General features: G+C 43.4%; 1 protein-coding gene across 2 annotated transcripts in view; it reads right to left on the bottom strand.

The window, feature by feature from the left end:
- The window catches only part of LOC311028080 (major histocompatibility complex class I-related gene protein-like), a 153649-nt gene that overhangs the window by 46446 nt on the left and 88713 nt on the right, over window positions 1-18490 (bottom strand). The window contains exon 2 of one of the 2 annotated variants that reach the window (XR_014598683.1): window positions 17742-17795. Coding sequence is in view for 1 of the 2 variants with exons in the window: in XM_084032354.1 (XP_083888480.1) it covers window positions 17484-17493 (10 nt within the window). In the remaining variant the exon portion in view is untranslated. Of the gene's footprint in view, window positions 1-16003; window positions 17494-17741; window positions 17796-18490 lie in introns of those variants that run through there. The other variant, XM_084032354.1, reaches the window with a different exon arrangement.

Raw genomic sequence — 18490 nt, 5'->3', positions numbered from 1 at the left:
GATTGTGTCAAACTTTGTACATAACAGAGTCTGAAGTTATGGACTGAAGTTCACCCTCCTCTTCCTGCAGTCACTCACATCTGCCAAATACACAAGCATTAAAAATGAACAGTGCAAAATGTAATAATATGGCAATAAGGTATCAGAAATGGAAGGTGTGAAACCACTGGGATAGTACAGACGTCACACATTAGTTACCTTTTATCCAACGGTGTGTTGCTGCTTGAACTCTGAGTCTGAAGAGACCAAAATACAAAACAATAGTCAAGTAAAGGACAAAATCAGATAAAGAAGCGTTTTGTATGGACAAACAGATGGATATGGACCTGATTGGATATTCAACCATCCTGTAGATTTAGTCTCAGATGGGGTCTTCTTGTCTAAAAAACAGAACAAAATAAATCAACACAAGGCCAATCCTGGGTGACTGTCATGACATTCTCTAGTCTATAGTGTTACTACTCACATATATATATACACATTCACAGTATATCTGCAGCATCATACTAGCCTACCTTTTATTTTGTATTCATTTCATTCTTATTATTTTCTACTTAACCTTTTCACTATACAATGTATTAATATTTTAGTTGAACAACATAATTTGTAAGCAATAAAGTACACAAATAAGAGAATCCTCCTTCACCGCAACATTTCATTCATTCATCCTTCCATGCAGTTGGAATGAAAATTTAAAATATAGGGAGCGACTGCTTTTCAAGTGATTATTACTTTTAACTGTTATTATTATTTAAAGTTTGAATCGGGAATTAAAGCTCAGTGTAAACCACAGTCGGTATGAGGATCTAGTCAAAGAATAACATTTTAAATACAATCTACAACAACCTCTGTTTATTTAGATGAGGTAATCTGGAATTAAAAATAAAAGATGACACTCTCAACTATATCTACATTGTTTAGAAATGAAGTTTAAACTGTTTCCAATGACTTTGCTGCATTGAACCGACACACAGCACCAACTCTTATCTAGTAACAACTTGAACACTCATCAGCATGAATGCAGACTTTGTTAAGTACGTGACAGACCAGACGCCATGGTGACTACAGCAGCAGCAGCAGAGGGCGCTGTTTCTCTGAGCCTTGCACCCCATGCTGCTGGTCGCTTCACATTTTGTTTTCAGCAGGAATTAAACCTTGACCAACTTTAGCACACAGTGAAAGCCACTTTTGGAAATCAACGCAACAAAAAAAAAGTTAAATATAATAAAACAAGATGTACTAACAAGTATGCGGGCATTTGTCTGAAAGAAAAACTGGGATTAAACAAAATACATGAAAAATAGGAGCAAATGTGATGAAACCTGAATCTGACAATAAAAATAATAATGAGTGTTGAACTTGAATATGAGTTTGTGTCTTCTAGTCGTGGCCTTATAGCGCTTGTTGTTGAAGTTTGCTGGATAAAGTCACCAACTCAAAGCCTGAAATCAAGAAGAGATGAGACAACGTCTCCGTTTGGGTCTTACAGTTCCTCTTTTTGTGAACCACGAATCCAATCACAGCGAGGACGAGAGCAAGAAGTACGACTGCAGCGATGACGATGATGACGGTGGTCATGTCAGTGGGCTTCTCTGTTGAGCACAAAACAAGAGGAAATAGTCACAACCTGAACAGATGAAGCAGGTTCCAGGAGAAGAACCTCCATTTGTCAACCGGACCACAATCCTGTATTCAGTGTGTTTGTTGGTCCTTTTGAAAACTTGATCCCGACTGATCTCCTGACAGATACATACATTCATCCAGTTATTAAATCATTCTACTCATCCTCTAAAACTGACCAGTAGTTCATTCAATACGGCACCTACGACCTCTGAACTGTGGTTTGATTATTATGTTTCTAATAATGTTTCTCATCACTTCTGGTCTCAGTCTCACCTTCGTTGATCCTGATGACGTCCAGTGTGGTGATTTTGTCCTCCTTCACACCAGAGAGCTTAAACACACACTCGTACCTGCTCCGGTCTTCAGCTGCCACTGAGAGTTTCAGGTCGGCACTCATCTGGAAGGTTCCATCGTGGTTGGGGAGGATCTCTCCGAGGTCCACGTCCTCATGGAGATCCTCTCCATCTCTCCTCCAGAACAGTTCGGCTCTTTGAGGGTAGAAACCTGTAGCGTGGCAGCTGATTGGAGAGGAGGGAGTCTTCTGGAGGAAGGACACTGAGGGAAGGTCTGAGGAGAGAGAGACGGGTTAGAGGTTCTTTATCCTTATTATTATGATCTGCTGTGTATTAATGATCATGTCTGATGTATCTGAAATGCCTTAGTGACACATACACGAGAAATATATGCAGATGTGACTTGTCAGTAAAGTTTCAGTCATGTTCTCTGTGTCGATCTCTGTTGTGATGACTTGGAGACGGCGCTCCCTGAGAACAACATCAAGCCATACGTGTGTTGTATTACGACGTGATGACGTATGTACAACAGGTAACAGTGCCGAGGCACAGTACGGATCAGATGGCCCTGGTGTGAGGGCGCCCAGATGAGGAAGGTAGGACAGAGGGTGAGACGAAGACAGAGACAGGAACTGAGACAGACAGGAACAGGGCAGTGACAGGGATTCTACCTTTTCTCAGCAGAGAGCTCCTCCCGTACTTCAAATACTTCTTCAGTAACTCAGGACAACGATAGGTGATGTAGTGTTTATCCCGTTCTAGCCAAGCTTTATTAATATCCCACTTGTGATTGGTGATGACAGCCTGTTGTTTTGGAACGATCCATCTCTTTGTCTTCAGGTCAAACGCAATGAAGTCTTCTCCATCATAACCATATTGAAAGAAACCATTTCCTTCATTGGTCTCATCATCCCATTCACAGCCAAATATCTTCTGGAGAATGTGGACACCTGAGAGAGAGAGAGAGAGAGAGAGAGAGAGAGAGAGAGAGAGAGAGAGAGAGAGAGAGAGAGCATTAAACCAGAGTGAGATCATCAGTTAATATCACATCGTTTCCATGGAGACACACTGATCCACAGACAACAGAGGAGCTACACCTGCTGCTGTTATTGGCTCCATGAAAGCCAACCATCACCTGGACAGTGTGGACGTCTCAGGGGGAGATGGTCTGAGTACGGTTCGCTTCAAGTCCGTGTTGCAGTTCGCTTTGCCTGGTCATTGTGAACACAAAGTGTTCCAGCTTCGCTTTGCCATCGTATTTTACCCCTCTAGACCAGAGGTCTTCAACGTTTTCAGGCCAAGTAGCCCCAAGACTTATAGTGACCCGGTAGAGGGCCCACATATAATTAAACAAACTGGAAGATTTGTATGTGCTCAATATAGGTTGTATTCATGTTAACTCTTTCTAGTTGCTGATCCATCTTGTAAACAGCAAATACAAATTCAAATCATCAGGAGACACCGGTTACCTAATTGGCTAAATAACAGAGCTAACAGCTAATCACGTTCAAGGAGATCGCATTGCGTTACATTATGATCATCATTATTCAGTAACAAAGAGCACTGGGCCATATTAAACATTATCATGATGTGTTCTAATGTAATCTTGTAAAATAGATATTTTATAGAGAATTAAAGAATTAAAAAGCTCAGAATTATTTCTGTGTGGAAATGACACTAAACATCACGTCAATGAAGGAGAAAGCATTAACTTTAATGAACTACAGTGTGAGCAGGACTGAGGCCCCATCAGAGCTGAGGTGGACCAGAATCAGAACTGAGGTTGAATCTTCAAATCTTTTGTCTGAACAACACGGAACAGGAGTTAATAAAAAATTATATAAAACACAGAAATGCAGAAAATTATCTAATTAGAGAAACTGGAACTAGAACGTGTTTTCTGATTTATTAAATAAAAGACTGATAATCAATGTTCTGCTGATTAACTAGTGGATGTGTGTGTGTGTGTGTGTGTGTGTGTGTGTGTGTGTGTGTGTGTGTGTGTGTGTGTGTGTGTGTGTATATGTGTGTTTATTAAAATACAGGATCAAAGTATAAACCAAATGTTGTCAGAATGAAGTGAAATATAAACAAACCTCCACTTTGGTTGAAGTGCTGCTTTGTAACTTCAATTTTGTTTTTGTCGACCTGCTGAACAACCACACAGCTCTCAGTGTGACTCTGCCAGTACTGAGGATCATCTTCTGTGATTCTGTTCATCCAGTCCTGTTTGGGTTCCAATCTCCTGGTGTTGCTGTCATAGTGAGTTACCTCAACGTCATCAACCAACCCAACAGCCACAAACTCTGGGAAGTTTGGGACTCCAGAGGACGCCGTGAAGAAATACTTCAGAGAGTGAATCTCTGCAACACAAGATGAACGTCATGATCTCAGTTTTTATCTTCAACAAATCACTGAACAATGTTTCCTGCACACACAATCCAACAGAACTACTTCTCTCTCTCTTCTATCGCTGTTTGTTATTTTTCATATTCAAGTAATAGGTTTTATTTTGTTTGATGTTGTCGTCAGAGTGTTTGTGGATTTCAGATGTTTGAGTATAAAAGTTATTTTTTTAAATACAGAAAGAACCAAGAAACCAAATCTGACCGTTTGTCCCTCACTTTCATAAATCTTGATTTCTGTAAACTGAAGTTAAATCTCAACATCGTTGTTAAACAACATGTTGTGTGAAACCAAATCCTCTCAGCTTTATATTATTTTATTTTATTTATTGGGTTCTATTGTTCAGTCTCACAATGCTATTGGATCGTACATTTGTTTGTAAGTCCCGCTTTATGGCCATGAACTCACACAACCTCTCAAGGTTTCCTTCTAACATCTCTCCGTTTCATTGGACTGGATTCATCAGATTCAACAAAAAGTAAAATGTCTTTTAGTGTAGTAAGCAATCAACCTTGCAAATGAACCCTTAGCTGTTCTGAATTGTTGTTCAGACGACGTGAGCACAAATACAGGAATTCTGCTCCCATCTAAGCCCAATTTTGCAATATAATTGTTTTGTATTATTATTCTCTAAATTCATACATAAACTTTTTTTTAAACTCTTAAATTTCTGCATCAAAGGCCTCCTACAACAACATCTGAAAGGTAAAAAAAAAATTTTTTTAGGTTTGCTAGGTCTGCTGCTCTATCCGGGCTGAAGTGAGGCTGAGACCAGGAGGAGCGCTGACTTCACCCTCCGTCTGAGCCAATGGGGATTTTAGCTGAGCACCGAGTCACTAATAGCCGGGTAAAGCCACTGAGGTTAATAACGAAAGTTAAAGTGGAGCGATGTTATTTCAGCCTGCGTGAGAGGACACTGGAGACCCTTTATTCTGGTTTCTCAACGCTGTCCGCACCTGAAAGGAGCATTTAACCTCCTGCTCCTGTCATCTGCAGGCTAATGCAATGTAATGTCAGAGTCATTTGCCATCTTCCGAAAAAGGCTCAAGACTCACCTGTTCAGACTTCACCTCGACTCTAGCATGACCGCCCCCCCCCCAAAAAAAACTTACCTATAGCACTCTGATCGTAGCACTGTTGCTCTTAAGGTACTACTTTACTCAGATGAGGACCTAACACTTGTTCTATTTTTAGCTCTTACTTTATCGGCAATGATATGTTGTGGTTTCTTTGTTTCCTTCTTTTGACAAATGTACTTATTGTAAGTCGCTTTGGACAAAAGCGTCTGCTAAATGACCTAAATGTAAATGTAAATGTGCAGAAATGTTTGAATGAAGCTCACATACTCTGCAGTAGTGTCTTAGTCTGCTTGTGTTCAGTCAGGCTGTCGACAACAAACAAGAGCTCCAAGTGTGTTTTCATTGATGTTTGTCTTTAGCAAAATGGCGCCTCGTGTCAGTAGAAACATCGAGAAACGGAGAGTTCCTTCGTGGTGCTGAGAAAGTGTCTGTGTGATTTACTCTACCGGTGATACGGGCACTTGCGCAGTCAATTAATCAGTCTCGCGTAGTCGGCCACTCGCAAATTTTTTTGCTAGTGTGGAGAAAAATGTAAATACATGAGCTAATCACACATGTTTTAAATTACTACACACACATACACACACACAGGCACAGGCGAGAGAGCAGCAAGGGCAGGGGTCAAACAACATACCAAGGATACATTCCTTAGCGGAAGCCGCACAGGGGAGGAGTATATGATATATGTGCATCTCGACAACATACACACACATACATAGATGACAGCACCCAGAGGGATGGATCGTATGAGCCAGTGTGGGTGGAGATACCCAGCGCTCCAACCAGGCCGCGGCATGCTAAAATTACGCTCCGCCTGCATCTATAGAATGAGCCAATCAGACTCATGCGGAGTCTCAATGAAATAAGCTGCGCATTCTGTTGTAAGCGCCTTTTGAGTGAATTCAACCCTATGTTGAGTTGACTACTAGGTCCGTGCACGTATAACTGCCGGAATATGTTTTCCTGATATTTGTGCTAATAAAGCGCTGTTATTGATATAACCCATAGACTCTCCTCGTATATTCAAGCTTACTGTTTTTTTCACAACAAATCTGGTAGCAGAGGATGGTTGGGAGAAAAGCTTGAGGAGGAAAGAATTTTAACGACTACCTCCTGTCTTGCAGAAGGAGGGGGGTCTCCTGAAAGAAAGTGGAGGCCAGAAGGATTCATCCATTCTCGGGAACGTTGATCACTGAGCGCTCAACCGAAAAGGTAAGCAGAAACCTATTTAATTGAATTCTGTATATTGAAAAATATAAATTAGGTGATCAACAACTACCGAGTGTGAGTATGAATACTTTAGACAAAATTTAACTAAAGGATAAAATGTTAAAAGAACAGAAGGAAAGCATATTCTGCAAAAGTGATAAAAATAAACCTGCCATAGTGTGTACACATGTGTGACTGAACCTAACAGAAAACACGAGATGAAGGACGAATAGAAGGCCTTTTATGTGTACAGTATCGTGAAGAGCGGACCCACCACACCCCGTGAAGCATGAGAATTCTTGCACATAATTAAGTCACTCTATTAACGAACATAGCGTGTTTTGGGTTAACCAACAGACTGCATAAATAGTACTTTGTAATTCGGAAATCGATACAACTCCCCCGGGACCGCGCTGTCGAGCAGAGAAGCGTAGGCAGTGGTTGTAATACAATAGAAATTTATAGTACTTTGTAATTTGGAAACCGATACAACTCCCCCGGGACCGCGCTGTCGAGTAGAGAAGCGTAGGCAGTGGTTGTAATACAATAAAATTTAGACATGGCATGGAGTTTTATGACATAGACATAGAAGAGTTCAGAGAGATAGATAACAAAGAAGAAGAGGAAGCAGCCGACACCCTGTTGCACGCTCTAGGAAGTGACACTCTCCACTCAGCAGCAACAGCAGAGACACACACACCAACGATAACGGTAGTGAGTAGACAGATACTAGAACTAGAAAAACTTATTAAGACGAGTCTGTTAAATAAACCTAGTGGGATTCGGGCTGGTCTGGGTAACGTTAGGAGCGATTCTTTTGATTATATTGAGGGATTGAACGAGGGGGAAATGGAAGACTTCGTAGAGACCTTGAAGGCTAGAGTTATGACTGAGGATAGAAGTAAAAAGGGAGATGGGAAGATAGTTAAATCAGTAGCGAAAAGGTGGGAGATAAAGGGATGGATCACCAAGGACGGGCTGCCATCAAGAGAAGCTATGAATATAATGGTGAATGATGTCAAACAAAGATTAGAGAGAGCTCGACAGAACATGGAGGCTGAAAAGGACAAGCGATCATTTTTCAAACCACTCAAAAAGATGTTTGAAGAACAAGAAGAAGAGACAAGAGTAACAAATCTAATGCTAAAAGACCTGTTTCAGCAGAGAAGAATGGAGAGGGGAGACAAACATGAAGAGACACAGGGAGGGGGAGGGGGCATATATCCAGTCCTGCCAGAGAAGTTAACAACTGGGCCTCCAGAAACGACACCTCCCCCAACAGCCCCACCTCCCTACACCCACCAAAGATTAATGCCTGCACAGACCACAGACACAGCAGTACAAGCACCAGTACTAACATTGGCCGGCGTGGAAGTCCTCGTACAAGACCAAGACAGAGAGGAAATGAAGAGAGAAGTGGAAAGACTGCAACAGCGAATAACGGCACTGGAGCCCCCTGGAGGATCAAGGAGTCAAGGCGGCTCAGAAAAGACCTGGTCAGAAAGTGAACCAGAAGGACCCCTCACAAAAAATCCCTCGAAGCCACCTAGTGGTGGAAACTATACCGACCCAAGGAAGGAGGGGTCAACCAGAGTAAAGTCACCTGCCAGCAGTATTGGCGGCCAGAAAAAGGAAGAGGAACAGGGAGCGGCTGGAGGATACAACCCTAAATCAGCGGCATGTGGATACGATCGGGACTTCATGAGAGATAACGAGGACCACTTTGGCCTCCCCACAGGAGGGGTAGACATATCTCAATTGACTGATCTAAGCAACATGGCCGCTCCAAGTCCAAAAACCCCGCCAAGGAGCCCAAGCCCCACCAGAGGAAGATATGTGGTGCTTCACGGGCCCCCATACCACGGATGTCTCCCTCCCAGAACACATACCACTGCCAAGACAACATGGACTCCCATGTACGGACCACCCAGGAGCCGCAGTGGTTTTGAATGCGGTGAACTCACGATTTTGGACTATAACCCCCCATGACGTAGGAGCCCTGGAAACACAACCAGTAATTGTCACCCTGAAAGACCCAGATGCACATCCTATTTATCGACGGCAGTATCCTCTAACCCAAGATCAAATGAAGGGAATTGCCCCCACGATACAGGGCCTTCTGGACGTCGGGGTAATATACGAGTGCCACTCCCCATGGAATACTCCCATATTACCGGTACAGAAAGCAGGGGGAAAGGGCTGGAGAATGGTACAAGACTTCCGCCCTATAAATGATGTAACGACTCCAGATGTTCATCCAGTACCAGACCCACACGTAGCACTCACGAGTTTAAGCCCAGCATTTCGATACTTCACTGTCATAGATTTGGCAAACGCTTTCTTCAGTGTTCCACTGGCACAAACATCACAAGCCATGTTTGCTTTCACGTTTGGGGGCAAACAGTACACCTACAATCGGTTGCCACAGGGGTTCAGGGACTCGCCAGGTCTCTTTAATCAGGTACTAAAAGCACACCTACTAGAACTCCAATGGCCACCAGGGGTTGTGCTCATCCAATATGTAGATGATCTTCTCTTGGCAGCAGAAACATCTACCCTCTGCCTGGAGGCCACTGCCCTACTGTTCTCAGTTCTGCACAAAAAGGGCTACAAAGTCAAGAGAGAAAAAGTGCAGCTATGCAGAGAAGAAGTCCTATTCCTAGGCCGACAAATCTCGGCATCAGGATTGGGAGTATCTACGGCCCACAGGGAATCAATCCTACACCATCCAAAGCCCACCACGGTGGCAGACATGCTGTCATTTCTGGGACTAACGGGCTACAGCCGATCCCACATACCTGATTACTCCAATCGGACACAACCTTTGCGGACAATGATCAACGAGGTAGGGGCTCGAAACCTCACAGAACGACTACCCTGGACTTCTGAAGCTGAACAAGCATTCACTGACATGAAACAAGTACTCTCCCAAGCTGCTGCACTCACCTCACCGGACTACACAGAAGTGTTCCATTTGGATGTTTCTGAACAAAATGCATTTTTAAATGCTGTTTTGTATCAGAAAAAAGGGGGAGAGAGGAATGTGTTGATATACTACTCTTCAAAACTCGACGCAGTGGAAACCGGACAGTCAATGTGCGCCAGATATGTTGCAGCGGTAGCAAAAGCTCTCCAAAAAACAGCACATGTAGTGATGTGTCACCCATTACAGGTCCACACTGAACATGGAGTTGCAGCGTTTTTGGCAAGTAAGGAGTTTACTTTCAGCATGGCCAGAAAAACCAAGATTCAAAGAGAATGCACCAGGCCACATCCTTTGTCGCAGCCGAAAGGAACATGGCTGGAAACTTTGGGAAAGGAACCCCACATTCATGTGAAGAACTTGCGGTCAAGGAAAGTAAGCTCAGACAAGACCTGAAAAATGACATAGATCCCAAAGCAGAACTCTGGCTCTACACTGACGGATGCTGCTATCGAGGAGAAAACGGACTGAACCAGGCATCATATGCAGTGGTTCAGCAACACCCCAATGGAAGACATGAGACGCTCAAAGCAGAAGTAATACCACAACCCGCTTCAGCGCAAATGGCAGAAGTCAAGGCGCTCACCGAAGCCTTGAAACTGGCCAAAGGAAAGACGGTGAACATCTTTACAGATTCTGCTTACGCACATGGGGTGGCACAAGTAGATGCACCCATGTGGCAACGGAGGGGATTCGTAACATCCAGCAACGCCCCAATCAAACACCAAAGAGAAATACAAGAGCTGGTGGAAGCAATCACCCTACCAAGAGGAGTATCCATAATGAAGTGCAAAGGTCATGAGAAAACAGGCACCAGGATCAGTCAAGGAAACGAGGCTGCAGATCAGGCGGCCAAAAAGGCAGGAGGATATCAGCCAAAGCAAATGATACTTAAGCTGACGCCCCCCCAACCTAAGCTCACCGAAGAAGACCTAAAAAAGATACAAGAACAAGCAGGCCCGTACGAATGGTCGACATGGACACAAAAGGGGGCCACAAAGAAAGAAGGTCTCTGGAGATCACATGATGGAAGGATAGTGGCACCAGCAAAACTAGTAGCGACCCTACTAAAAGAAGCCCATGGACCAACCCATGAAGGACAAAGACAGACACTGTTGAACATTTCAGCACTCTGGTGGCACCCACACCTAGACAGCATGGCAAAACTATACTGCGAAGAATGCGTCGTCTGTGGAAACCACAACCCAAGAAAACCATTCAAAACGCCCATGGGATCCTACCCCGTACCTCTCGCACCATTCCAAGATATTAGTATAGATTATACAGATATGGGACAGGAGAACGTAGTACAGGGAAAGAGGTACATGTTGGTAATGGTAGACAGATTTTCAAGATGGGTAGAAGCAATCCCCACAAATAGAGAAGACGGGAAGACAGTAATAAAGTGGTTGCAAACAGAGCTAATACCCAGATACGGGGTACCGAAACGTATCAGATCAGACAACGGGACACATTTTAACAATCAGATGCTGAGTGAAGTGGAGGCATTCCTGGGGATTGCACACAGTTTTGGTTCGGTCTACCATCCACAGTCCCAGGGACTGGTGGAACGCGCGAATCAAACGTTGAAGGCTAAAATAGCCAAGGTATGTGCGGGCAGTAAGATGACATGGTTGGAGGCCCTCCCTTTGGCTCTCATGGCCATGAGAACCTCAAAAGGGGGAGGCACGCACCTGTCGCCCCATGAGTTGTTGACGGGAAGGCCAATGCCTGGCCCGCCACGTGATGGAGGACATATACCTCCTTTAGATGTGTGTCAGATAGAGAAATCCGACTACATGAGAGAACTAATATCTCTTGTCTCAGCCCTCTCATTACAGGTGCAGAAGGCACAGGAGAAGGATCCCGAAGAGCAGGGGACGATAGTCAAAGTAGGAGACTGGGTCAGGGTCAAGGTTCACAAAAGAAAGTGGACAGACCCCAGGTGGACTGGTCCGTACGAAGTGAAGGAGGTTACTTCACACTTGGTCCAGGTCAAGGGAAAAGCAGGAGCTCCCTGACACCACCTGACACATTGTGCCCCAGCATCACCACCTACTCGCTCACTCCAGGAAGTGAGAACAGATTTGGCCCAAAATGACGACTCCGAGGAGTTTTAGGAGACTCTCCGGAGATCCGTCTGTTGCACCGGAGGAAAGACGGAGGTGGAGATATGCAGACTATCTCCCAAGGGGGAAAACGATGTGCACCGTGATCATGGGTGTAACCGGGGTGGCGGTAATACTCCTTCTACTAGGACTTGAACTAATAAACAAAGAGCGAGACAATTCCACCAACATTTACCTAACCCGTCCCAAAAGGGAACAAACGAAAACTTTCCAGATCCCCGAAGTCGCGTGCGGTGCTAAAATAGTTTTAAATTATACTGCCGGGGATACCACAATGTTCACATTCGACCTGTGCTCCGTGATAGACTGCGGGGAATCCCAAGCAAGTTGGCGGGGCTACGATGTCTATCTGTGTCATAGTCCACGAATAGTGGAGAGCTGCGAGGCCACTGGGAATGCTTTCCAACATGGGTTTGGGCTCTCGGTGCATTCACAGCCATTTTGTCCCGAGTGGTATCTAGTAACAAAGTTCACTGGGACTTGGTCCGGTTTTACCCGATTCCCACACAGCGAGTTTTGGGACCACATTTCGTTCCAAAGAGATTTCAGTCCAACCGGCAATCCGCTCACTCTCTCTATCAATAACATTAAGGCAAGCTCCACGGGAAAAAATCGCATATGGATCGCATTAGGAGTAGACGTCACCGGAAAAGACCAGATACGAGGAATACAAGTAAACATATACCCGCCCAAATACGCCCCCACTAGTAAAGGTAGTGCAACGAATACGACCACAGCTAATTCCACTGCCCTAAAGCCGCCCACTACCAGTCCGATAGTGATGACCCAGGATTACACAGAATTAACTCCTTTAGACGTCGTAAAAATGGCTACAGGCTTCGGAGAAAGTAACATTTGGTTGAGGTGAATTACGGATAATGCTAAGCGCCAGAACATGACGGGATGTGTAGCATGCGCGGCTGCGCGTCCTGCCATGTTCGTCGAACCTGCCCCCTTATATCCAGACAAAGACAAAGTAGGTTATGAATGTATGATGAACTTAACCAGAAAAGCCACACCCTCAGGATGCCAATCCCTGGCATCAGTCTTCCCACCCATTGATAATAAAACTAGGGCCGGCTATTTTACCGCCATAAAAGGAAAAGATCCCAGGTATCAGTGTTTCAACTTCACCAGCAGCAAACCAAAAGTTAATGTGGGAAACATACCCTCAGATTGGTGTAATAGGACAACATCTGGGGATGTGATAGGACCATGGGCCCGAGCGGGACTGTTTTACTATTGTGGAGGGTTGCGTCTCTATTCTCGAGTAGAGGCCGACACCACCTTAGGCACCTGCGCCATGGTCAGACTAGGGATGCCCCTTACGTTAATAGGCAGTCGAGTGATAAAAAAAACCCTCAGGACCTAACGCCCTCGTCCGGCGAAGAAGAAGACATATACTTGCTAAAAGGGACACAAGCTTGCAAGACCCATTTGGAGGGACCACATACGTGGACGCTATAGGTATCCCTCGAGGCGTGCCAGACGAGTATAAATTGGCCAATCAAGTAGGGGCAGGGTTCGAATCGATCTTTCTCTGGATACTCCCCAATAAAAACGTAGACCGCATTAACTATATCCACTATAATCTTTTGCGCCTCGCTAATGCCACTAGGGATGCAGTAGAGGGGCTGGCGGAGCAGCTCGCACCCACATCGATCATCACTATGCAAAATAGAATGGCGCTAGACATGCTCCTAGCTGAAAAAGGGGGTGTCTGTGCCATGTTCGGAAAACTTTGCTGTACCATAATCCCCAATAACACGGCCCCAGATGGCTCAGTCACTCGAGCATTAGAAAACCTAAGAGCACTCTCCAAAGAAATGCACAAAGCATCAGGGGTCGATGACCCGTTCACCAAATGGATGGAAGTAGTGTTTGGAAAATGGAAAGCGGTAATAATATCTTTAGCAGCCTCAATAGCCATCTTCCTGGCCATACTAGTCACCTGTGGGTGCTGCTGCATTCCATGTCTGAGAACCATGGTTTCCAGGTTAGTGCAAACTGCACTGACTAAAGAAAAAGACCCACCAAAATATATGATGCCCCTACTAGCTAATGAGGAACTTGAGGATGGGAGCCTGGACATGGAAGACGAGGAAGGAAAAGAGTACCTTTAAACAAAATGTTCACACCTAGTTGGTGTGAAAAGGGGGATTTGTGGAGAAAAATGTAAATACATGAGCTAATCACACATGTTTTAAATTACTACACACACATACACACACACAGGCACAGGCGAGAGAGCAGCAAGGGCAGGGGTCAAACAACATACCAAGGATACATTCCTTAGCGGAAGCCGCACAGGGGAGGAGTATATGATATATGTGCATCTCGACAACATACACACACATACATAGATGACAGCACCCAGAGGGATGGATCGTATGAGCCAGTGTGGGTGGAGATACCCAGCGCTCCAACCAGGCCGCGGCATGCTAAAATTACGCTCCGCCTGCATCTATAGAATGAGCCAATCAGACTCATGCGGAGTCTCAATGAAATAAGCTGCGCATTCTGTTGTAAGCGCCTTTTGAGTGAATTCAACCCTATGTTGAGTTGACTACTAGGTCCGTGCACGTATAACTGCCGGAATATGTTTTCCTGATATTTGTGCTAATAAAGCGCTGTTATTGATATAACCCATAGACTCTCCTCGTATATTCAAGCTTACTGTTTTTTTCACAACACTAGCAACCTGCAGTTGGAAACCGCACGGTGCGGACGTAAAGTCGAAAACTATAGCAAATTAGAATATTCGTGTGTTTCGTGCTGTCGGCAGCCCGGTGTATCGGCAGACGGAGGTGCGTTTGCCGTCCGTTCGCCCGCTAGTGTTTCTCGTGGGGAAGAGCGCTATCCAGGAGCATGCGCTCGCGGCCCCGTCGCCAGAGGGACCCAGGAAGAGGCTGGTCTCCCTCGATCCAGACGAGGTTCGTGAGGCGGGTTCAAACCCCCCTACCAGGCAGCACCGCCGATCTTCACCCCAGCTACAAGGGAGGTGTCCCCCCTCTCCAACGCCCCCTTTGTATCCGGCAGTTTCGACTAAATTGTTAAACGTAGCTTTTGGTCTCCTCTCACTCTTAGTTAAATACGTACACAGGTATTATATTATTTGGTTATAAATTCCTTGAGTCAGATTACATCCCTTTGGTAATTATACAGTCCTTTATATGCTCCAGTACTTTCTTCAGTACAGTAGCCTACCACAGAAGAGGAGTTTGTTGGCTGAAAGCTTTGGCATTGGCTCTACTTTTGGAGATCCAAGGAACGACAAGCTATTTCTAATATTCCAATATCAGCTGTGTCTGATTGTCTCGTCAGCCTGCCCTCATGTTTTCCAACCTGAGCCCCGTTCCTAATCAGTCCTGGTGTATATAGTCTGTGTATTCCCTCTGTTTCCTTGTCAGTTCCTTCTGTGTATTTGGTCTAGTATGTTCCTTGTGGTTCGGCCTGTTATCCCTGCTGTCGTATTCCTTTTTGTGGGTTTTTGCCTGCCTGTTTTTGGGACTCTTGTTTTTTTGCTTAGGAAGTGACCCGGAAGTAAACAAGTGGCCGCCATGATAAAAATTAATTCTCTAAATTTGAAGGAAGGGAGCTGCAATGCTTCCTTTCAGATCTCCTTTAGCATAGGATGCAACAGATCTTCCTTTACGAAAGGAAAGGAGATTACACCGACCCAAAATTCCTTGTGAGGGCAACATTTAAAGTGAACGAATGTGATGATCTTGGGGTTTTTTTGTTTCCCCTGTTGTTTTGTAGTTTCTGTCTCTTGTTGTTGTTGGTTTCCTGTTTTATTTTGTAGTCCTTCTGTCTTGGGTTGTCCTTCTTTACTTCCTGTTGCTTCAGTTAGTATACATATGCCAATAATCAATATCCTTCATATCAATAAACTGAATATCACAAGATCTGTAAGCATATATGGAATCACAAAAATACAGCATTTTGGAATATCAGACAATTTATTGACAAAAAAAAAACAAAGTAGAAAAATAATGAAATTGAGCAACTTAGTTGTACAATCATCTACTTGATGCAACACCAGAAGTGATTCTGAGCATCGCTGCTCAGTTTCTACCAAACTAAGAGAGCAGACGTCCGCTGTCCCAAAACACCAGCAGGACATACTTTCAGAAACATCTCATTTCAATTTCACCATCAGTGTTCTGAGAAGCTCCAAACAGCCCAGAAGGCTTTAAGGATCCCCCATCATAAATATAAATATATAAAAAATATAAATATATTTCAAAAACACATCAAAAGAGATGAAACAACCAGATCTCATGTGAACAAATAATAATAATTTATTTCCTTTATGGGCGCCTTTCTAAACACTCAAGGTCACCATACAAAGTCAAATAAAAACAGTGAGAGCATCAATCAGACATTCATCACAGCGAGCAAACCCTAATAAAACAGTGTAGAAGGAGCAACTGAATTAAAGGGAGGAGGCTTGTCTAAATAGATATGTTTTCCAGTGAGATTAGAAAGTGGGGATGGAACTGAAGTGTTGGATGTCATGAGACAGATAATAAACAGCACATTTCCACGTGCCGTTATTAAGCATTTCAGGCTTTTCCCACGTCGTTCAGCCACAGTGAAGCGGTCGCACAACTAAGTTAGATTTAAGGAAACTTCACGGTCGGGCTTCAAATCAGTACATAATCTACGCAGCATACGTAATGAAACAAGTTAACAGGAAACGCGTCGTGAAACTATGAACTTTTAAAAGAAAGCAGCAACGCTCCGGGACACGGGTCTGGGACACCGGTCTCCTTGGTGCAAGTCGTGTGTTTGTTTGACCCTCCACCGGCAGACTCACGTTCTAAACGTCCTCACTTGTTCACGACGCTGCTTCTTCATTCAGATGTGTTTACGTTGCAGTGCAGACGCCGTGGCATACGAACGACTAACAAGAAGCTAGAAAGGCGTTCTTATTGCAGCGACGGGACGACGAATTGTTGCATCATCATTCGCCGTTTGGAGAAAACAGGCTGTTTGACACATCATCATATTCCAGATACACGAAGAAAAACCTCTAGGAAGTCAATCATCGTAAAAACAATCTTACGTTTTCAAGAAATATACAAACTACTCACACAAGTGGAAAATAAACTCTGAAGTATATAATGTGTGTGTGTTTGTGTGTGTGTGTCGGGGTCGGCAACACTGATCCAACAACGGAGAGAAAAACTCTAATATCTGTTATCTCTCGTTATCATCAAACTGCCGGATGCTACGAGTGCAGATATGAAAATTCATGGATGTGTGTCGACATGTGAATTTACATTTGTGAAAAGCCTGACAGCATTAAAAAGCATTTAAAAGTATTAAAGTTCAGCTATGCTGTATTATTTAGAGATGAACACACAAACTTCAAAATTATATTTGTAAACTAAAACAAAAAGCCAAATCGTACTTGTAAAATATATACCAACCTAATTTTGAAATGTCGTATTCCAATCAATGAGCATCTACGATGACATCACTGACAGCATCAATAATCCTCGGACGAGTCGCTTTTCAAATTACGCATCGTCATTTGATACATTTTTAATTCGCAAATATTGATTATTGCTCCTTTTAAAGCCTTGTTGCGTTTGGCAACGTTAATGTTTTGGCCACGTGAATATCAGGGACATTAAACCGGTTTTGTCGGTGATCCGGCTCTTTTGTTTATATTTGATTTCAGATTGTGTCAAACTTTGTACATAACAGAGTCTGAAGTTATGGACTGAAGTTCACCCTCCTCTTCCTGCAGTCACTCACATCTGTCAAATACACAAGCATTAAAAATGAACAGTGCAAAACGTAATAATATGGCAATAAGGTATCAGAAATGGAAGGTGTGAAACCACTGGGATAGTACAGGCGTCACACATTAGTTACCTTTTATCCAACGGTGTGTTGCTGCTTGAAGTCTCCGGGTCTGAAGAGACCAAAATACAAAACAATAGTCAAGTAAAGGACAAAATCAGATAAAGAAGCGTTTTGTACGGACAAACAGATGGATATGGACCTGATCGGATAATCAACGATCCTGTAGTTGAAGTCTCAGACGGGGTCTTCTTGTCTAAAAAAACAGAACAAAAGAAATCAACACAAGGTCAATCCTGGGTGACTGTCATGACATTCTCTAGTCTATAGTGTTACTACTCACATATATATATACACATTCACAGTATATCTGCAGCGTCATACTAGCCTACCTTTTATTTTGTTTTCATTTCATTCTTATTATTTTCTACTTGACCTTTTCACTATACAATGTATTGATATTGTAGTTGAACAACATAATTTGTAAGCAATAAAGTACACAAATAAGAGAATCCTCCTTCACCGCGACATTTCGAAAAATGTCAAAAATGTCCCATTCATCATTTTATCCCGTCAGATATTTGTGTTAAATTGTCATAATTAGCGTATGAACTCATTCATCCTTCCATGCATTTGGAATGAAATTTTAAAATATAGGGAGCGACTGCTTTTCAAGTGATTATTACTTTTAAATGTTATTATTATTTAAAGTTTGAATTGGGAATGAAAGTTTAGCTGTGTCAACTTTAGCACTCAGTGAAAGCCACTTTTGGAAATCAATGCAACAAAAATGTTTAATATAATAAAACAAGATGTACTAACAAGTATGCGGGCATTTGTCTGAAAGAAAAACTGGGATTAAACAAAATACATGAAAAATAGGAGCAAATCTGATGAAACCTGAATCTGACAATAAAAATAACAATGAATGTTGAAATTGAATATGAGTTT

The sequence above is a fragment of the Eutrigla gurnardus genome (genome assembly GCF_963514095.1).
Source record: "Eutrigla gurnardus genome assembly, chromosome: 17".
In the NCBI taxonomy this organism is placed as follows: domain Eukaryota; kingdom Metazoa; phylum Chordata; class Actinopteri; order Perciformes; family Triglidae; genus Eutrigla; species Eutrigla gurnardus.
This window is presented reverse-complemented; position numbering and strand designations above follow the sequence as displayed.